Source organism: Ranitomeya imitator, chromosome 10 (assembly GCF_032444005.1).
Source record: "Ranitomeya imitator isolate aRanImi1 chromosome 10, aRanImi1.pri, whole genome shotgun sequence".
Lineage (NCBI taxonomy): Eukaryota > Metazoa > Chordata > Amphibia > Anura > Dendrobatidae > Ranitomeya > Ranitomeya imitator.
This window is the reverse complement of record NC_091291.1, coordinates 119,927,834-119,948,174: the sequence shown is the minus strand read 5'-3', so window position 1 is coordinate 119,948,174 and position 20,341 is coordinate 119,927,834. Positions and strand designations below refer to the sequence as shown.

The 20,341-nt window shown below is 48.7% G+C and overlaps 1 protein-coding gene across 1 annotated transcript in view; it reads left to right on the top strand.

Moving 5' to 3' along the window:
* Window positions 1-442: 442 nt before the first annotated feature.
* Window positions 443-20,341, top strand: part of WNT4 (Wnt family member 4) — a 128,453-nt gene continuing 108,554 nt past the window's right edge. Inside the window, exon 1 of the mRNA XM_069741628.1 lies at window positions 443-854. Within this exon, the coding sequence (XP_069597729.1) occupies window positions 778-854 (77 nt within the window). The 5' untranslated portion in view covers window positions 443-777. The remainder of the gene's footprint in view (window positions 855-20,341) is intronic.

Here is a 20,341-nt window from a genome sequence, read left to right as displayed (position 1 = left end):
GCCTCTGCATGCAATATAGCATAGCCTCTGTCTGCAGTATAGCATAGCCTCTGTCTGCAGTATAGCATAGCCTCTGCCTGCAGTATAGCATAGCCTCTGTCTGCAGTATAGCATAGCCTCTGTCTGCAGTATAGCATAGCCTCTGTCTGCAGTATAGCATAGCCTCTGCCTGCAGTATAGCATAGCCTCTGTCCGCAGCTCTCTGGCCTCCAGTGCGCACCAGCCTCTCCTCCCGCAGCGCACAGCCGCATCCTCCTCTTCTCCTCCAGGCTGTCAGCGCAATGAATGAACCCAGCCTGCAGCAGCTGCACATATCGCCCCCTGTCACTCCCCCAGGAGGGTCTGAGCCCTGTAACCCCGCCTGGGTATCACCAGCCCGGACCGGCCCCTTTCTCCTCCTCTCCCAGTTGCTCCATCCCGGGACTCCGGCAGCTGAGCTGACATTCTGCGCCTGACCCAGGCAGGAGGCACTGCTGCAGGACTGTGCCATGCTGAGGTGGTCACTGTGCTGATGCCACCTGCAGTGCCCTCCTGAGGAAGGATCCCCACCAGGACCCCCAGAGCCAGCTGTCTGCCAGCTTCACCCTGTGGACACTGGAGCTGGCACACAACGTCCCCCTGTCCTGAGCTGCTCCTGGATACATTCATTACTGCAAATAGCTGGGTCACTCCAGATCTTCTTGGATATTGAGATTTGCCCCCTGAGGACCTACAACAACCTGCTTCAGACCTTGTGCTTCTACACATTTATATTGGGAACCCCCTCAGCTTCTCAGGATGACCCCTGAATACTTCTTGAGGTCCTTGTTGATGATGATTTTAGCAGTTTTTTCTGCAAATGCTAGCAACTGGCTGTAAGTGATGTATTCTATGTTCTTCTCTTCCTTTAAGATGTTATCATAAGACAACTGTATGGATTATAGAAGATTATAGAAGAGGGACAGGTAGCAGCGACCTCTCACCTGCTGACTCTTCCTGACCATTTACTAGCATGTAGCACTCACTTCTGCAGAATCACTTGCAATCAGTCCCACTTTGAGGATCGATGATCAGATCTTATACCTGGCAGCTTTACATCCAGTGGGTATAATTGGGTGGTGGAGCACTCTCTTGGTAGCAGAGCTTGCAATCAACCCTGCTTTAAATTCATTTTTTTTTAAAAAGTCCATTTTTAATACAAACTCAGCTTTATCCAATGTTGAGTACAACTTGCTGAGCTGAAGAGCTAACAATCAACTTAGATTTCTGCAACTCACTGACATCTTTCCTATGCAGTTAATTCATTTCATAGCAGCACAGTAAATAATATCCAGATCGCTGAGTATTTCAGGGCAGCAGAGCTAGCAATCAGTGCATTGTGATAGAAGATGAGCATGTGGGACACATCCTAGGCAGCAGAGCTAGCAATCAGTGCATTGTGATAGAAGATGAGCATGTGGGACACATCCTAGGCTGCAGAGCTAGCAATCAGTGCATTGTGATAGAAGATGAGCATGTGAGACACATCCTAGGCTGCAGAGCTAGCAATCAATGCATTGTGATAGAAGATGAGCATGTGGGACACATCCTAGGCTGCAGAGCTAGCAATCAGTGCATTGTGATAGAAGATGAGCATGTGGGACACATCCTAGGCAGCAGAGCTAGCAATCAGTGCATTGTGATAGAAGATGAGCATGTGGGACACATCCTAGGCAGCAGAGCTAGCAATCAGTGCATTGTGATAGAAGATGAGCATGTGGGACACATCCTAGGCTGCAGAGCTAGCAATCAGTGCATTGTGATAGAAGATGAGCATGTGGGACACATCCTAGGCTGCAGAGCTAGCAATCAGTGTATTGTGATAGAAGATCAGCATGTGGGACACATCCTAGGCTGCAGAGCTAGCAATCAGTGCATTGTGATAGAAGATCAGCATGTGGGACACATCCTAGGCAGCAGAGCTAGCAATCAGTGCATTGTGATAGAAGATGAGCATGTGGGACACATCCTAGGCAGCAGAGCTAGCAATCAGTGCATTGTGATAGAAGATGAGCATGTGGGACACATCCTAGGCAGCAGAGCTAGCAATCAGTGCATTGTGATAGAAGATCAGCATGTGGGACACATCCTAGGCTGCAGAGCTAGCAATCAGTGCATTGTGATAGAAGATGAGCATGTGGGACACATCCTAGGCAGCAGAGCTAGCAATCAGTGCATTGTGATAGAAGATCAGCATGTGGGACACATCCTAGGCTGCAGAGCTAGCAATCAGTGCATTGTGATAGAAGATCAGCATGTGGGACACATCCTAGGCAGCAGAGCTAGCAATCAGTGCATTGTGATAGAAGATCAGCATGTGGGACACATCCTAGGCTGCAGAGCTAGCAATCAGTGCATTGTGATAGAAGATGAGCATGTGGGACACATCCTAGGCAGCAGAGCTAGCAATCAGTGCACTGTGATAGAAGATGAGCATGTGGGACACATCCTAGGCTGCAGAGCTAGCAATCAGTGCATTGTGATAGAAGATCAGCATGTGGGACACATCCTAGGCTGCAGAGCTAGCAATCAGTGCATTGTGATAGAAGATGAGCATGTGGGACACATCCTAGGCTGCAGAGCTAGCAATCAGTGCATTGTGATAGAAGATCAGCATGTGGGACACATCCTAGGCAGCAGAGCTAGCAATCAGTGCACTGTGATAGAAGATGAGCATGTGGGACACATCCTAGGCTGCAGAGCTAGCAATCAGTGCATTGTGATAGAAGATCAGCATGTGGGACACATCCTAGGCTGCAGAGCTAGCAATCAGTGCATTGTGATAGAAGATCAGCATGTGGGACACATCCTAGGCTGCAGAGCTAGCAATCAGTGCACTGTGATAGAAGATCAGCATGTGGGACACATCCTAGGCTGCAGAGCTAGCAATCAGTGCATTGTGATAGAAGATCAGCATGTGGGACACAGCCTAGGCAGCAGAGCTAGCAATCAGTGCATTGTGATAGAAGATCAGCATGTGGGACACATCCTAGGCAGCAGAGCTAGCAATCAGTGCATTGTGATAGAAGATCAGCACGTGGGACACATCCTAGGCTGCAGAGCTAGCAATCAGTGCATTGTGATAGAAGATCAGCATGTGGGACACATCCTAGGCAGCAGAGCTAGCAATCAGTGCATTGTGATAGAAGATCAGCATGTGGGACACATCCTAGGCAGCAGAGCTAGCAATCAGTGCATTGTGATAGAAGATCAGCATGTGGGACACATCCTAGGCAGCAGAGCTAGCAATCAGTGCATTGTGATAGAAGATCAGCATGTGGGACACATCCTAGGCTGCAGAGCTAGCAATCAGTGCACTGTGATAGAAGATCAGCATGTGGGACACATCCTAGGCAGCAGAGCTAGCAATCAGTGCATTGTGATAGAAGATCAGCATGTGGGACACATCCTAGGCTGCAGAGCTAGCAATCAGTGCATTGTGATAGAAGATCAGCATGTGGGATACATCCTAGGCAGCAGAGCTAGCAATCAGTGTATTGTGATAGAGGATCAGCATGTGGGACACATTCTAGGCAGCAGAGCTAGCAATCAGTGCATTGTGATAGAAGATCAGCATGTGGGACACATCCTAGGCTGCAGAGCTAGCAATCAGTGCATTGTGATAGAAGATGAGCATGTGGGACACATCCTAGGCAGCAGAGCTAGCAGTCAGTGCATTGTGATAGAAGATCAGCATGTGGGACACATCCTAGGCAGCAGAGCTAGCAATCAGTGCATTGTGATAGATCAGCATGTGGGACACATCCTAGGCAGCAGAGCTAGCAATCAGTGCATTGTGATAGAAGATCAGCATGTGGGACACATCCTAGGCAGCAGAGCTAGCAATCAGTGCATTGTGATAGAAGATCAGCATGTGGGACACATCCTAGGCAGCAGAGCTAGCAATCAGTGCATTGTGATAGATCAGCATGTGGGACACATCCTAGGCAGCAGAGCTAGCAATCAGTGCATTGTGATAGAAGATCAGCATGTGGGACACATCCTAGGCTGCAGAGCTAGCAATCAGTGCACTGTGATAGAAGATCAGCATGTGGGACACATCCTAGGCTGCAGAGCTAGCAATCAGTGCATTGTGATAGAAGATCAGCATGTGGGACACATCCTAGGCAGCAGAGCTAGCAATCAGTGCACTGTGATAGAAGATCAGCATGTGGGACACATCCTAGGCTGCAGAGCTAGCAATCAGTGCACTGTGATAGAAGATCAGCATGTGGGACACATCCTAGGCTGCAGAGCTAGCAATCAGTGCATTGTGATAGAAGATCAGCATGTGGGACACATCCTAGGCAGCAGAGCTAGCAATCAGTGCATTGTGATAGAAGATCAGCATGTGGGACACATCCTAGGCAGCAGAGCTAGCAATCAGTGCATTGTGATAGAAGATCAGCATGTGGGACACATCCTAGGCAGCAGAGCTAGCAATCAGTGCATTGTGATAGAAGATCAGCATGTGGGACACATCCTAGGCAGCAGAGCTAGCAATCAGTGCATTGTGATAGATCAGCATGTGGGACACATCCTAGGCTGCAGAGCTAGCAATCAGTGCATTGTGATAGAAGATGAGCATGTGGGACACATCCTAGGCAGCAGAGCTAGCAATCAGTGCATTGTGATAGATCAGCATGTGGGACACATCCTAGGCAGCAGAGCTAGCAATCAGTGCACTGTGATAGAAGATCAGCATGTGGGACACATCCTAGGCAGCAGAGCTAGCAATCAGTGCATTGTGATAGAAGATCAGCATGTGGGACACATCCTAAGCTGCAGAGCTAGCAATCAGTGCATTGTGATAGAAGATCAGCATGTGGGACACATCCTAGGCTGCAGAGCTAGCAATCAGTGCATTGTGATAGAAGATCAGCATGTGGGACACATCCTAGGCAGCAGAGCTAGCAATCAGTGCATTGTGATAGAAGATCAGCATGTGGGACACATCCTAGGCTGCAGAGCTAGCAATCAGTGCATTGTGATAGAAGATCAGCATGTGGGACACATCCTAGGCTGCAGAGCTAGCAATCAGTGCATTGTGATAGAAGATCAGCATGTGGGACACATCCTAGCCTGCAGAGCTAGCAATCAGTGCATTGTGATAGAAGATCAGCATGTGGGACACATCCTAGGCTGCAGAGCTAGCAATCAGTGCACTGTGATAGAAGATCAGCATGTGGGAAACATCCTAGGCAGCAGAGCTAGCAATCAGTGCATTGTGATAGATCAGTATGTGGGACACATCCTAGGCAGCAGAGCTAGCAATCAGTGCATTGTGATAGAAGATCAGCATGTGGGACACATCCTAGGCAGCAGAGCTAGCAATCAGTGCATTGTGATAGATCAGCATGTGGGACACATCCTAGGCTGCAGAGCTAGCAATCAGTGCATTGTGACAGAAGATCAGCATGTGGGACACATCCTAGGCTGCAGAGCTAGCAATCAGTGCATTGTGATAGAAGATCAGCATGTGGGACACATCCTAGGCTGCAGAGCTAGCAATCAGTGCATTGTGATAGATCAGCATGTGGGACACATCCTAGGCAGCAGAGCTAGCAATCAGTGCACTGTGATAGAAGATCAGCATGTGGGACACATCCTAGGCTGCAGAGCTAGCAATCAGTGCACTGTGATAGAAGATCAGCATGTGGGACACATCCTAGGCTGCAGAGCTAGCAATCAGTGCATTGTGATAGAAGATCAGCATGTGGGACACATCCTAGGCTGCAGAGCTAGCAATCAGTGCATTGTGATAGAAGATCGGCATGTGGGACACATCCTAGGCTGCAGAGCTAGCAATCAGTGCACTGTGATAGAAGATCAGCATGTGGGACACATCCTAGGCTGCAGAGCTAGCAATCAGTGCATTGTGATAGAAGATCAGCATGTGGGACACATCCTAGGCTGCAGAGCTAGCAATCAGTGCATTGTGATAGATCAGCATGTGGGACACATCCTAGGCTGCAGAGCTAGCAATCAGTGCACTGTGATAGAAGATCAGCATGTGGGACACATCCTAGGCTGCAGAGCTAGCAATCAGTGCATTGTGATAGAAGATCAGCATGTGGGACACATCCTAGGCTGCAGAGCTAGCAATCAGTGCATTGTGATAGATCAGCATGTGGGACACATCCTAGGCTGCAGAGCTAGCAATCAGTGCACTGTGATAGAAGATCAGCATGTGGGACACATCCTAGGCAGCAGAGCTAGCAATCAGTGCATTGTGATAGAAGATCAGCATGTGGGACACATCCTAGGCTGCAGAGCTAGCAATCAGTGCACTGTGATAGAAGATCAGCATGTGGGACACATCCTAGGCTGCAGAGCTAGCAATCAGTGCATTGTGATAGAAGATCAGCATGTGGGACACATCCTAGGCAGCAGAGCTAGCAATCAGTGCATTGTGATAGAATATCAGCATGTAGGACACATCCTAGGCTGCAGAGCTAGCAATCAGTGCATTGTGATAGAAGATCAGCATGTGGGACACATCCTAGGCTGCAGAGCTAGCAATCAGTGCATTGTGATAGAAGATCAGCATGTGGGACACATCCTAGGCTGCAGAGCTAGCAATCAATGTATTGTGATAGAAGATGAGCATGTGGGACACATCCTAGGCAGCAGAGCTAGCAATCAGTGCATTGTGATAGAAGATCAGCATGTGGGACACATCCTAGGCAGCAGAGCTAGCAATCAGTGCACTGTGATAGAAGATCAGCATGTGGGACACATCCTAGGCAGCAGAGCTAGCAATCAGTGCACTGTGATAGAAGATCAGCATGTGGGACACATCCTAGGCAGCAGAGCTAGCAATCAGTGCATTGTGATAGAAGATCAGCATGTGGGACACATCCTAGGCTGCAGAGCTAGCAATCAGTGCATTGTGATAGAAGATCAGCATGTGGGACACATCCTAGGCAGCAGAGCTAGCAATCAGTGCACTGTGATAGAAGATCAGCATGTGGGACACATCCTAGGCAGCAGAGCTAGCAATCAGTGCATTGTGATAGAAGATCAGCATGTGGGACACATCCTAGGCTGCAGAGCTAGCAATCAGTGCATTGTGATAGAAGATCAGCATGTGGGACACATCCTAGGCAGCAGAGCTAGCAATCAGTGCACTGTGATAGAAGATCAGCATGTGGGACACATCCTAGGCAGCAGAGCTAGCAATCAGTGCATTGTGATAGAAGATCAGCATGTGGGACACATCCTAGGCAGCAGAGCTAGCAATCAGTGCATTGTGATAGAAGATCAGCATGTGGGACACATCCTAGGCTGCAGAGCTAGCAATCAGTGCATTGTGATAGAAGATCAGCATGTGGGACACATCCTAGGCTGCAGAGCTAGCAATCAATGTATTGTGATAGAAGATGAGCATGTGGGACACATCCTAGGCTGCAGAGCTAGCAATCAGTGCATTGTGATAGAAGATGAGCATGTGGGACACATCCTAGGCAGCAGAGCTAGCAATCAGTGCATTGTGATAGAAGATCAGCATGTGGGACACATCCTAGGCTGCAGAGCTAGCAATCAGTGCATTGTGATAGAAGATGAGCATGTGGGACACATCCTAGGCAGCAGAGCTAGCAGTCAGTGCACTGTGATAGAAGATCAGCATGTGGGACACATCCTAGGCTGCAGAGCTAGCAATCAGTGCATTGTGATAGATCAGCATGTGGGACACATCCTAGGCTGCAGAGCTAGCAATCAGTGCATTGTGATAGAAGATCAGCATGTGGGACACATCCTAGGCTGCAGAGCTAGCAATCAGTGCATTGTGATAGAAGATCAGCATGTGGGACACATCCTAGCCTGCAGAGCTAGCAATCAGTGCATTGTGATAGAAGATCAGCATGTGGGACACATCCTAGGCTGCAGAGCTAGCAATCGGTGCATTGTGATAGAAGATCAGCATGTGGGACACATCCTAGACTGCAGAGCTAGCAATCAGTGCATTGTGATAGAAGATCAGCATGTGGGACACATCCTAGGCTGCAGAGCTAGCAATCAGTGCATTGTGATAGAAGATCAGCATGTGGGACACATCCTAGGCTGCAGAGCTAGCAATCAATGCATTGTGATAGAAGATCAGCATGTGGGACACATCCTAGGCTGCAGAGCTAGCAATCAGTGCATTGTGATAGAAGATCAGCATGTGGGACACATCCTAGGCTGCAGAGCTAGCAATCAGTGCATTGTGATAGAAGATCAGCATGTGGGACACATCCTAGGCTGCAGAGCTAGCAATCAGTGCACTGTGATAGAAGATGAGCATGTGGGACACATCCTAGGCAGCAGAGCTAGCAATCAGTGCATTGTGATAGAAGATCAGCATGTGGGACACATCCTAGGCTGCAGAGCTAGCAATCAGTGCACTGTGATAGAAGATGAGCATGTGGGACACATCCTAGGCAGCAGAGCTAGCAATCAGTGCATTGTGAAAGAAGATCAGCATGTGGGACACATCCTAGGCAGCAGAGCTAGCAATCAGTGCACTGTGATAGATCAGCATGTGGGACACATCCTAGGTTGCAGAGCTAGCAATCTGTGCATTGTGATAGAAGATCAGCATGTGGGACACATCCTAGGCAGCAGAGCTAGCAATCAGTGTATTGTGATAGAAGATCGGCATGTGGGACACATCCTAGGCTGCAGAGCTAGCAATCAGTGCATTGTGATAGAAGATCAGCATGTGGGACACATCCTAGGCTGCAGAGCTAGCAATCAGTGCATTGTGATAGAAGATCAGCATGTGGGACACATCCTAGGCTGCAGAGCTAGCAATCAGTGCATTGTGATAGATCAGCATGTGGGACACATCCTAGGCTGCAGAGCTAGCAATCAGTGCACTGTGATAGAAGATCAGCATGTGGGACACATCCTAGGCTGCAGAGCTAGCAATCAGTGCATTGTGATAGAAGATCAGCATGTGGGACACATCCTAGGCTGCAGAGCTAGCAATCAGTACATTGTGATAGATCAGCATGTGGGACACATCCTAGGCTGCAGAGCTAGCAATCAGTGCATTGTGAAAGAAGATCAGCATGTGGGACACATCCTAGGCAGCAGAGCTAGCAATCAGTGCATTGTGATAGAAGATCAGCATGTGGGACACATCCTAGGCAGCAGAGCTAGCAATCAGTGCACTGTGATAGATCAGCATGTGGGACACATCCTAGGTTGCAGAGCTAGCAATCTGTGCATTGTGATAGAAGATCAGCATGTGGGACACATCCTAGGCTGCAGAGCTAGCAATCAGTGCATTGTGATAGAAGATCAGCATGTGGGACACATCCTAGGCTGCAGAGCTAGCAATCAGTGCATTGTGATAGATCAGCATGTGGGACACATCCTAGGCTGCAGAGCTAGCAATCGGTGCATTGTGATAGAAGATCAGCATGTGGGACACATCCTAGGCTGCAGAGCTAGCAATCAGTGCATTGTGATAGAAGATCAGCATGTGGGACACATCCTAGGCAGCAGAGCTAGCAATCAGCGCATTGTGATAGAAGATCAGCATGTGGGACACATCCTAGGCTGCAGAGCTAGCAATCAGCGCATTGTGATAGAAGATCAGCATGTGGGACACATCCTAGGCTGCAGAGCTAGCAATCAGTGCATTGTGATAGAAGATCAGCATGTGGGACACATCCTAGGCAGCAGAGCTAGCAATCAGTGCATTGTGATAGAAGATCAGCATGTGGGACACATCCTAGGCTGCAGAGCTAGCAATCAGTGCATTGTGATAGAAGATCAGCATGTGGGACACATCCTAGGCTGCAGAGCTAGCAATCAGTGCATTGTGATAGAAGATCAGCATGTGGGACACATCCTAGGCAGCAGAGCTAGCAATCAGTGCATTGTGATAGAAGATCAGCATGTGGGACACATCCTAGGCTGCAGAGCTAGCAATCAGTGCACTGTGATAGAAGATCAGCATGTGGGACACATCCTAGGCTGCAGAGCTAGCAATCAGTGCACTGTGATAGATCAGCATGTGGGACACATCCTAGGCTGCAGAGCTAGCAATCAGTGCACTGTGATAGAAGATCAGCATGTGGGACACATCCTAGCCTGCAGAGCTAGCAATCAGTGCACTGTGATAGAAGATCAGCATGTGGGACACATCCTAGGCTGCAGAGCTAGCAATCAGTGCACTGTGATAGAAGATCAGCATGTGGGACACATCCTAGGCTGCAGAGCTAGCAATCAGTGCACTGTGATAGATCAGCATGTGGGACACATCCTAGGCTGCAGAGCTAGCAATCAGTGCACTGTGATAGAAGATCAGCATGTGGGACACATCCTAGCCTGCAGAGCTAGCAATCAGTGCACTGTGATAGAAGATCAGCATGTGGGACACATCCTAGGCTGCAGAGCTAGCAATCAGTGCATTGTGATAGAAGATCAGCACGTGGGACACATCCTAGGCAGCAGAGCTAGCAATCAGTGCATTGTGATAGAAGATCAGCACGTGGGACACATCCTAGGCAGCAGAGCTAGCAATCAGTGCATTGTGATAGAAGATCAGCATGTGGGACACATCCTAGGCTGCAGAGCTAGCAATCAGTGCATTGTGATAGATCAGCATGTGGGACACATCCTAGGCTGCAGAGCTAGCAATCAATGTATTGTGATAGAAGATGAGCATGTGGGACACATCCTAGGCAGCAGAGCTAGCAATCAGTGCATTGTGATAGAAGATCAGCATGTGGGACACATCCTAGGCAGCAGAGCTAGCAATCAGTGCACTGTGATAGAAGATCAGCATGTGGGACACATCCTAGGCAGCAGAGCTAGCAATCAGTGCATTGTGATAGAAGATCAGCATGTGGGACACATCCTAGGCAGCAGAGCTAGCAATCAGTGCATTGTGATAGAAGATCAGCATGTGGGACACATCCTAGGCTGCAGAGCTAGCAATCAGTGCATTGTGATAGAAGATCAGCATGTGGGACACATCCTAGGCTGCAGAGCTAGCAATCAATGTATTGTGATAGAAGATGAGCATGTGGGACACATCCTAGGCAGCAGAGCTAGCAATCAGTGCATTGTGATAGAAGATCAGCATGTGGGACACATCCTAGGCTGCAGAGCTAGCAATCAGTGCATTGTGATAGAAGATCAGCATGTGGGACACATCCTAGGCAGCAGAGCTAGCAATCAGTGCATTGTGATAGATCAGCATGTGGGACACATCCTAGGCAGCAGAGCTAGCAATCAGTGCATTGTGATAGAAGATCAGCATGTGGGACACATCCTAGGCAGCAGAGCTAGCAATCAGTGCATTGTGATAGATCAGCATGTGGGACACATCCTAGGCAGCAGAGCTAGCAATCAGTGCATTGTGATAGAAGATCAGCATGTGGGACACATCCTAGGCAGCAGAGCTAGCAATCAGTGCATTGTGATAGATCAGCATGTGGGACACATCCTAGGCTGCAGAGCTAGCAATCAGTGCATTGTGATAGAAGATCAGCATGTGGGACACATCCTAGGCTGCAGAGCTAGCAATCAATGTATTGTGATAGAAGATGAGCATGTGGGACACATCCTAGGCAGCAGAGCTAGCAATCAGTGCATTGTGATAGAAGATCAGCATGTGGGACACATCCTAGGCTGCAGAGCTAGCAATCAGTGCATTGTGATAGAAGATGAGCATGTGGGACACATCCTAGGCAGCAGAGCTAGCAGTCAGTGCACTGTGATAGAAGATCAGCATGTGGGACACATCCTAGGCAGCAGAGCTAGCAATCAGTGCATTGTGATAGATCAGCATGTGGGACACATCCTAGGCTGCAGAGCTAGCAATCAGTGCATTGTGATAGATCAGCATGTGGGACACATCCTAGGCAGCAGAGCTAGCAATCAGTGCATTGTGATAGAAGATCAGCATGTGGGACACATCCTAGGCAGCAGAGCTAGCAATCAGTGCATTGTGATAGAAGATCAGCATGTGGGACACATCCTAGGCTGCAGAGCTAGCAATCAGTGCATTGTGATAGAAGATCAGCATGTGGGACACATCCTAGGCTGCAGAGCTAGCAATCAGTGCATTGTGATAGAAGATGAGCATGTGGGACACATCCTAGGCAGCAGAGCTAGCAGTCAGTGCACTGTGATAGAAGATCAGCATGTGGGACACATCCTAGGCAGCAGAGCTAGCAATCAGTGCATTGTGATAGATCAGCATGTGGGACACATCCTAGGCTGCAGAGCTAGCAATCAGTGCATTGTGATAGAAGATCAGCATGTGGGACACATCCTAGGCTGCAGAGCTAGCAATCAATGTATTGTGATAGAAGATGAGCATGTGGGACACATCCTAGGCAGCAGAGCTAGCAATCAGTGCATTGTGATAGAAGATCAGCATGTGGGACACATCCTAGGCTGCAGAGCTAGCAATCAGTGCACTGTGATAGAAGATCAGCATGTGGGACACATCCTAGGCAGCAGAGCTAGCAATCAGTGCATTGTGATAGAAGATCAGCATGTGGGACACATCCTAGGCAGCAGAGCTAGCAATCAGTGCACTGTGATAGAAGATCAGCATGTGGGACACATCCTAGGCAGCAGAGCTAGCAATCAGTGTATTGTGATAGAATATCAGCATGTAGGACACATCCTAGGCAGCAGAGCTAGCAATCAGTGCATTGTGATAGAAGATCAGCATGTGGGACACATCCTAGGCTGCAGAGCTAGCAATCAGTGCATTGTGATAGAAGATCAGCATGTGGGACACATCCTAGGCAGCAGAGCTAGCAATCAGTGCATTGTGATAGAAGATCAGCATGTGGGACACATCCTAGGCTGCAGAGCTAGCAATCAGTGCACTGTGATAGAAGATCAGCATGTGGGACACATCCTAGGCTGCAGAGCTAGCAATCAGTGCATTGTGATAGAAGATCAGCATGTGGGACACATCCTAGGCTGCAGAGCTAGCAATCAGTGCATTGTGATAGAAGATCAGCATGTGGGACACATCCTAGGCTGCAGAGCTAGCAATCAGTGCATTGTGATAGAAGATCAGCATGTGGGACACATCCTAGGCTGCAGAGCTAGCAATCGGTGTATTGTGATAGAAGATCAGCATGTGGGACACATCCTAGGCTGCAGAGCTAGCAATCAGTGCATTGTGATAGAAGATCAGCATGTGGGACACCTCCTAGGCTGCAGAGCTAGCAATCAGTGTATTGTGATAGAAGATCAGCATGTGGGACACATCCTAGGCAGCAGAGCTAGCAATCAGTGCGTTGTGATAGAAGATCAGCATGTGGGACACATCCTAGGCAGCAGAGCTAGCAATCAGTGCATTGTGATAGAAGATCAGCATGTGGGACACATCCTAGGCAGCAGAGCTAGCAATCAGTGCATTGTGATAGAAGATCAGCATGTGGGACACATCCTAGGCAGCAGAGCTAGCAATCAGTGCACTGTGATAGAAGATCAGCATGTGGGACACATCCTAGGCTGCAGAGCTAGCAATCAGTGCACTGTGATAGAAGATGAGCATGTGGGACACATCCTAGGCTGCAGAGCTAGCAATCGGTGTATTGTGATAGAAGATCAGCATGTGGGACACATCCTAGGCTGCAGAGCTAGCAATCAGTGCATTGTGATAGAAGATCAGCATGTGGGACACATCCTAGGCAGCAGAGCTAGCAATCAGTGCATTGTGATAGAAGATCAGCATGTGGGACACCTCCTAGGCTGCAGAGCTAGCAATCAGTGTATTGTGATAGAAGATCAGCATGTGGGACACATCCTAGGCAGCAGAGCTAGCAATCAGTGCGTTGTGATAGAAGATCAGCATGTGGGACACATCCTAGGCAGCAGAGCTAGCAATCAGTGCATTGTGATAGAAGATCAGCATGTGGGACACATCCTAGGCAGCAGAGCTAGCAATCAGTGCATTGTGATAGAAGATCAGCATGTGGGACACATCCTAGGCAGCAGAGCTAGCAATCAGTGCACTGTGATAGAAGATCAGCATGTGGGACACATCCTAGGCTGCAGAGCTAGCAATCAGTGCACTGTGATAGAAGATGAGCATGTGGGACACATCCTAGGCTGCAGAACTAGCAATCAGTGCATTGTGATAGAAGATCAGCATGTGGGACACATCCTAGGCAGCAGAGCTAGCAATCAGTGCACTGTGATAGAAGATCAGCATGTGGGACACATCCTAGGCTGCAGAACTAGCAATCAGTGCATTGTGATAGAAGATCAGCATGTGGGACACATCCTAGGCTGCAGAGCTAGCAATCAGTGCACTGTGATAGAAGATCAGCATGTGGGACACATCCTAGGCAGCAGAGCTAGCAATCAGTGCATTGTGATAGAAGATCAGCATGTGGGACACATCCTAGGCTGCAAAGCTAGCAATCAGTGCATTGTGATAGAAGATCAGCATGTGGGACACATCCTAGGCTGCAGAGCTAGCAATCAGTGCATTGTGATAGAAGATGAGCATGTGGGACACATCCTAGGCAGCAGAGCTAGCAATCAGTGCACTGTGATAGAAGATCAGCATGTGGGACACATCCTAGGCAGCAGAGCTAGCAATCAGTGCATTGTGATAGAAGATGAGCATGTGGGACACATCCTAGGCAGCAGAGCTAGCAATCAGTGCACTGTGATAGATCAGCATGTGGGACACATCCTAGGCTGCAAAGCTAGCAATCAGTGCATTGTGATAGAAGATCAGCATGTGGGACACATCCTAGGCAGCAGAGCTAGCAATCAGTGCATTGTGATAGAAGATGAGCATGTGGGACACATCCTAGGCAGCAGAGCTAGCAATCAGTGCACTGTGATAGATCAGCATGTGGGACACATCCTAGGCAGCAGAGCTAGCAATCAGTGCATTGTGAAAGAAGATGAGCATGTGGGACACATCCTAGGCAGCAGAGCTAGCAATCAGTGCACTGTGATAGATCAGCATGTGGGACACATCCTAGGCTGCAGAGCTAGCAATCTGTGCATTGTGATAGAAGATCAGCATGTGGGACACATCCTAGGCTGCAGAGCTAGCAATCAGTGCATTGTGATAGATCAGCATGTGGGACACATCCTAGGCTGCAGAGCTAGCAATCAGTGCATTGTGAAAGAAGATCAGCATGTGGGACACATCCTAGGCTGCAGAGCTAGCAATCAGTGCATTGTGATAGAAGATCAGCATGTGGGACACATCCTAGGCTGCAGAGCTAGCAATCAGTGCACTGTGATAGATCAGCATGTGGGACACATCCTAGGCTGCAGAGCTAGCAATCAGTGCATTGTGATAGAAGATCAGCATGTGGGACACATCCTAGGCAGCAGAGCTAGCAATCAGTGCATTGTGATAGAAGATCAGCATGTGGGACACATCCTAGGCTGCAGAGCTAGCAATCAGTGCACTGTGATAGATCAGCATGTGGGACACATCCTAGGCTGCAGAGCTAGCAATCTGTGCATTGTGATAGAAGATCAGCATGTGGGACACATCCTAGGCTGCAGAGCTAGAAATCAGTGCACTGTGATAGAAGATGAGCATGTGGGACACATCCTAGGCTGCAGAGCTAGCAATCAGTGCATTGTGATAGAAGATCAGCATGTGGGACACATCCTAGGCTGCAGAGCTAGCAATCAGTGCATTGTGAAAGAAGATCAGCATGTGGGACACATCCTAGGCAGCAGAGCTAGCAATCAGTGCATTGTGATAGAAGATCAGCATGTGGGACACATCCTAGGCTGCAGAGCTAGCAATCAGTGCACTGTGATAGATCAGCATGTGGGACACATCCTAGGCTGCAGAGCTAGCAATCAGTGCATTGTGATAGAAGATCAGCATGTGGGACACATCCTAGGCTGCAGAGCTAGCAATCAGTGTATTGTGATAGAAGATCAGCATGTGGGACACATCCTAGGCTGCAGAGCTAGCAATCAGTGCATTGTGATAGAAGATGAGCATGTGGGACACATCCTAGGCAGCAGAGCTAGCAATCAGTGCATTGTGATAGAAGATGAGCATGTGGGACACATCCTAGGCAGCAGAGCTAGCAATCAGTGCATTGTGATAGAAGATCAGCATGTGGGACACATCCTAGGCAGCAGAGCTAGCAATCAGTGCATTGTGATAGAAGATCAGCATGTAGGACACATCCTAGGCTGCAGAGCTAGCAATCAGTGCACTGTGATAGAAGATCAGCATGTGGGACACATCCTAGGCTGCAGAGCTAGCAATCAGTGCATTGTGATAGAAGATCAGCATGTGGGACACATCCTAGGCTGCAGAGCTAGCAATCAGTGCACTGTGATAGAAGATCAGCATGTGGGACACATCCTAGGATGCAGAGCTAGCAATCAGTGCACTGTGATAGAAGATCAGCATGTGGGACACATCCTAGGCAGCAGAGCTAGCAATCAGTGCATTGTGATAGAAGATCAGCATGTGGGACACATCCTAGGCAGCAGAGCTAGCAATCAGTGCATTGTGATAGAAGATCAGCATGTGGGACACATCCTAGGCAGCAGAGCTAGCAATCAGTGCATTGTGATAGAAGATCAGCATGTGGGACACATCCTAGGCAGCAGAGCTAGCAATCAGTGCATTGTGATAGAAGATCAGCATGTGGGACACATCCTAGGCTGCAGAGCAAGCAATCAGTGCACTGTGATAGAAGATCAGCATGTGGGACACATCCTAGGCAGCAGAGCTAGCAATCAGTGCACTGTGATAGATCAGCATGTGGGACACATCCTAGGCTGCAGAGCTAGCAATCAGTGCATTGTGATAGAAGATCAGCATGTGGGACACATCCTAGGCAGCAGAGCTAGCAATCAGTGCATTGTGATAGAAGATCAGCATGTGGGACACATCCTAGGCAGCAGAGCTAGCAATCAGTGCATTGTGATAGAAGATCAGCATGTGGGACACATCCTAGGCTGCAGAGCTAGCAATCAGTGCATTGTGATAGAAGATCAGCATGTGGGACACATCCTAGGCAGCAGAGCTAGCAATCAGTGCATTGTGATAGAAGATCAGCATGTGGGACACATCCTAGGCTGCAGAGCTAGCAATCAGTGCATTGTGATAGAAGATCAGCATGTGGGACACATCCTAGGCTGCAGAGCTAGCAATCAGTGCATTGTGATAGAAGATGAGCATGTGGGACACATCCTAGGCAGCAGAGCTAGCAATCAGTGCATTGTGATAGAAGATGAGCATGTGGGACACATCCTAGGATGCAGAGCTAGCAATCAGTGCATTGTGATAGAAGATGAGCATGTGGGACACATCCTAGGCAGCAGAGCTAGCAATCAGTGCATTGTGATAGAAGATCAGCATGTGGGACACATCCTAGGCAGCAGAGCTAGCAATCAGTGCATTGTGATAGAAGATCAGCATGTAGGACACATCCTAGGCTGCAGAGCTAGCAATCAGTGCACTGTGATAGAAGATCAGCATGTGGGACACATCCTAGGCTGCAGAGCTAGCAATCAGTGCATTGTGATAGAAGATCAGCATGTGGGACACATCCTAGGCTGCAGAGCTAGCAATCAGTGCACTGTGATAGAAGATCAGCATGTGGGACACATCCTAGGCAGCAGAGCTAGCAATCAGTGCATTGTGATAGAAGATCAGCATGTGGGACACATCCTAGGCAGCAGAGCTAGCAATCAGTGCATTGTGATAGAAGATCAGCATGTGGGACACATCCTAGGCAGCAGAGCTAGCAATCAGTGCATTGTGATAGAAGATCAGCATGTGGGACACATCCTAGGCTGCAGAGCAAGCAATCAGTGCACTGTGATAGAAGATCAGCATGTGGGACACATCCTAGGCTGCAGAGCTAGCAATCAGTGCATTGTGATAGAAGATCAGCATGTGGGACACATCCTAGGCTGCAAAGCTAGCAATCAGTGCATTGTGATAGAAGATCAGCATGTGGGACACATCCTAGGCAGCAGAGCTAGCAATCAGTGCATTGTGATAGAAGATCAGCATGTGGGACACATCCTAGGCTGCAGAGCTAGCAATCAGTGCATTGTGATAGAAGATCAGCATGTGGGACACATCCTAGGCAGCAGAGCTAGCAATCAGTGCACTGTGATAGAAGATGAGCATGTGGGACACATCCTAGGCAGCAGAGCTAGCAATCAGTGCATTGTGATAGATCAGCATGTGGGACACATCCTAGGCTGCAGAGCTAGCAATCAATGCATTGTGATAGAAGATCAGCATGTGGGACACATCCTAGGCAGCAGAGCTAGCAATCAGTGCACTGTGATAGAAGATGAGCATGTGGGACACATCCTAGGCAGCAGAGCTAGCAATCAGTGCATTGTGATAGAAGATCGGCATGTGGGACACATCCTAGGCAGCAGAGCTAGCAATCAGTGTATTGTGATAGAAGATCAGCATGTGGGACACATCCTAGGCATCAGAGCTAGCAATCAGTGCATTGTGATAGAAGATCAGCATGTGGGACACATCCTAGGCTGCAGAGCTAGCAATCAGTGCATTGTGATAGAAGATCAGCATGTGGGACACATCCTAGGCATCAGAGCTAGCAATCAGTGCATTGTGATAGAAGATCAGCATGTGGGACACAACCTAGGCAGCAGAGCTAGCAATCAGTGTATTGTGATAGAAGATGAGCATGTGGGACACATCCTAGGCTGCAGAGCTAGCAATCAGTGCACTGTGATAGAAGATCAGCATGTGGGACACATCCTAGGCAGCAGAGCTAGCAATCAGTGCATTGTGATAGAAGATCAGCATGTGGGACACATCCTAGGCAGCAGAGCTAGCAATCAGTGCATTGTGATAGATCAGCATGTGGGACACATCCTAGGCAGCAGAGCTAGCAATCAGTGCATTGTGATAGAAGATCGGCATGTGGGACACATCCTAGGCTGCAGAGCTAGCAATCAGTGTATTGTGATAGAAGATCAGCATGTGGGACACATCCTAGGCTGCAGAGCTAGCAATCAGTGCATTGTGATAGAAGATGAGCATGTGGGACACATCCTAGGCTGCAGAGCTAGCAATCATGCATTGTGATAGAAGATGAGCATGTGGGACACATCCTAGGCTGCAGAGCTAGCAATCAGTGCATTGTGATAGATCAGCATGTGGGACACATCCTAGGCAGCAGAGCTAGCAATCAGTGCATTGTGATAGAAGATGAGCATGTGGGACACATCCTAGGCTGCAGAGCTAGCAATCAGTGCATTGTGATAGATCAGCATGTGGGACACATCCTAGGCAGCAGAGCTAGCAATCAGTGCACTGTGATAGAAGATCAGCATGTGGGACACATCCTAGGCTGCAGAGCTAGCAATCAGTGCATTGTGATAGAAGATCAGCATGTGGGACACATCCTAGGCTGCAGAGCTAGCAATCAGTGCGTTGTGATAGAAGATGAGCATGTGGGACACATCCTAGGCAGCAGAGCTAGCAATCAGTGCATTGTGATAGAAGATCAGCATGTGGGACACATCCTAGGCAGCAGAGCTAGCAATCAGTGCATTGTGATAGAAGATCAGCATGTGGGACACATCCTAGGCTGCAGAGCTAGCAATCAGTGTATTGTGATAGAAGATGAGCATGTGGGACACATCCTAGGCAGCAGAGCTAGCAATCAGTGCATTGTGAAAGAAGATCAGCATGTGGGACACATCCTAGGCAGCAGAGCTAGCAATCAGTGCACTGTGATAGAAGATCAGCATGTGGGACACATCCTAGGCTGCAGAGCTAGCAATCAGTGCATTGTGAAAGAAGATCAGCATGTGGGACACATCCTAGGCTGCAGAGCTAGCAATCAGTGCATTGTGATAGAAGATCAGCATGTGGGACACATCCTAGGCTGCAGAGCTAGCAATCAGTGCATTGTGATAGATCAGCATGTGGGACACATCCTAGGCTGCAGAGCTAGCAATCAGTGCATTGTGATAGAAGATCAGCATGTGGGACACATCCTAGGCTGCAGAGCTAGCAATCAGTGCATTGTGATAGAAGATCAGCATGTGGGACACATCCTAGGCAGCAGAGCTAGCAATCAGTGCATTGTGAAAGAAGATCAGCATGTGGGACACATCCTAGGCAGCAGAGCTAGCAATCAGTGCATTGTGAAAGAAGATCAGCATGTGGGACACATCCTAGGCAGCAGAGCTAGCAATCAGTGCATTGTGATAGAAGATCAGCATGTGGGACACATCCTAGGCAGCAGAGCTAGCAATCAGTGCATTGTGATAGAAGATCAGCATGTGGGACACATCCTAGGCTGCAGAGCTAGCAATCAGTGCATTGTGAAAGAAGATCAGC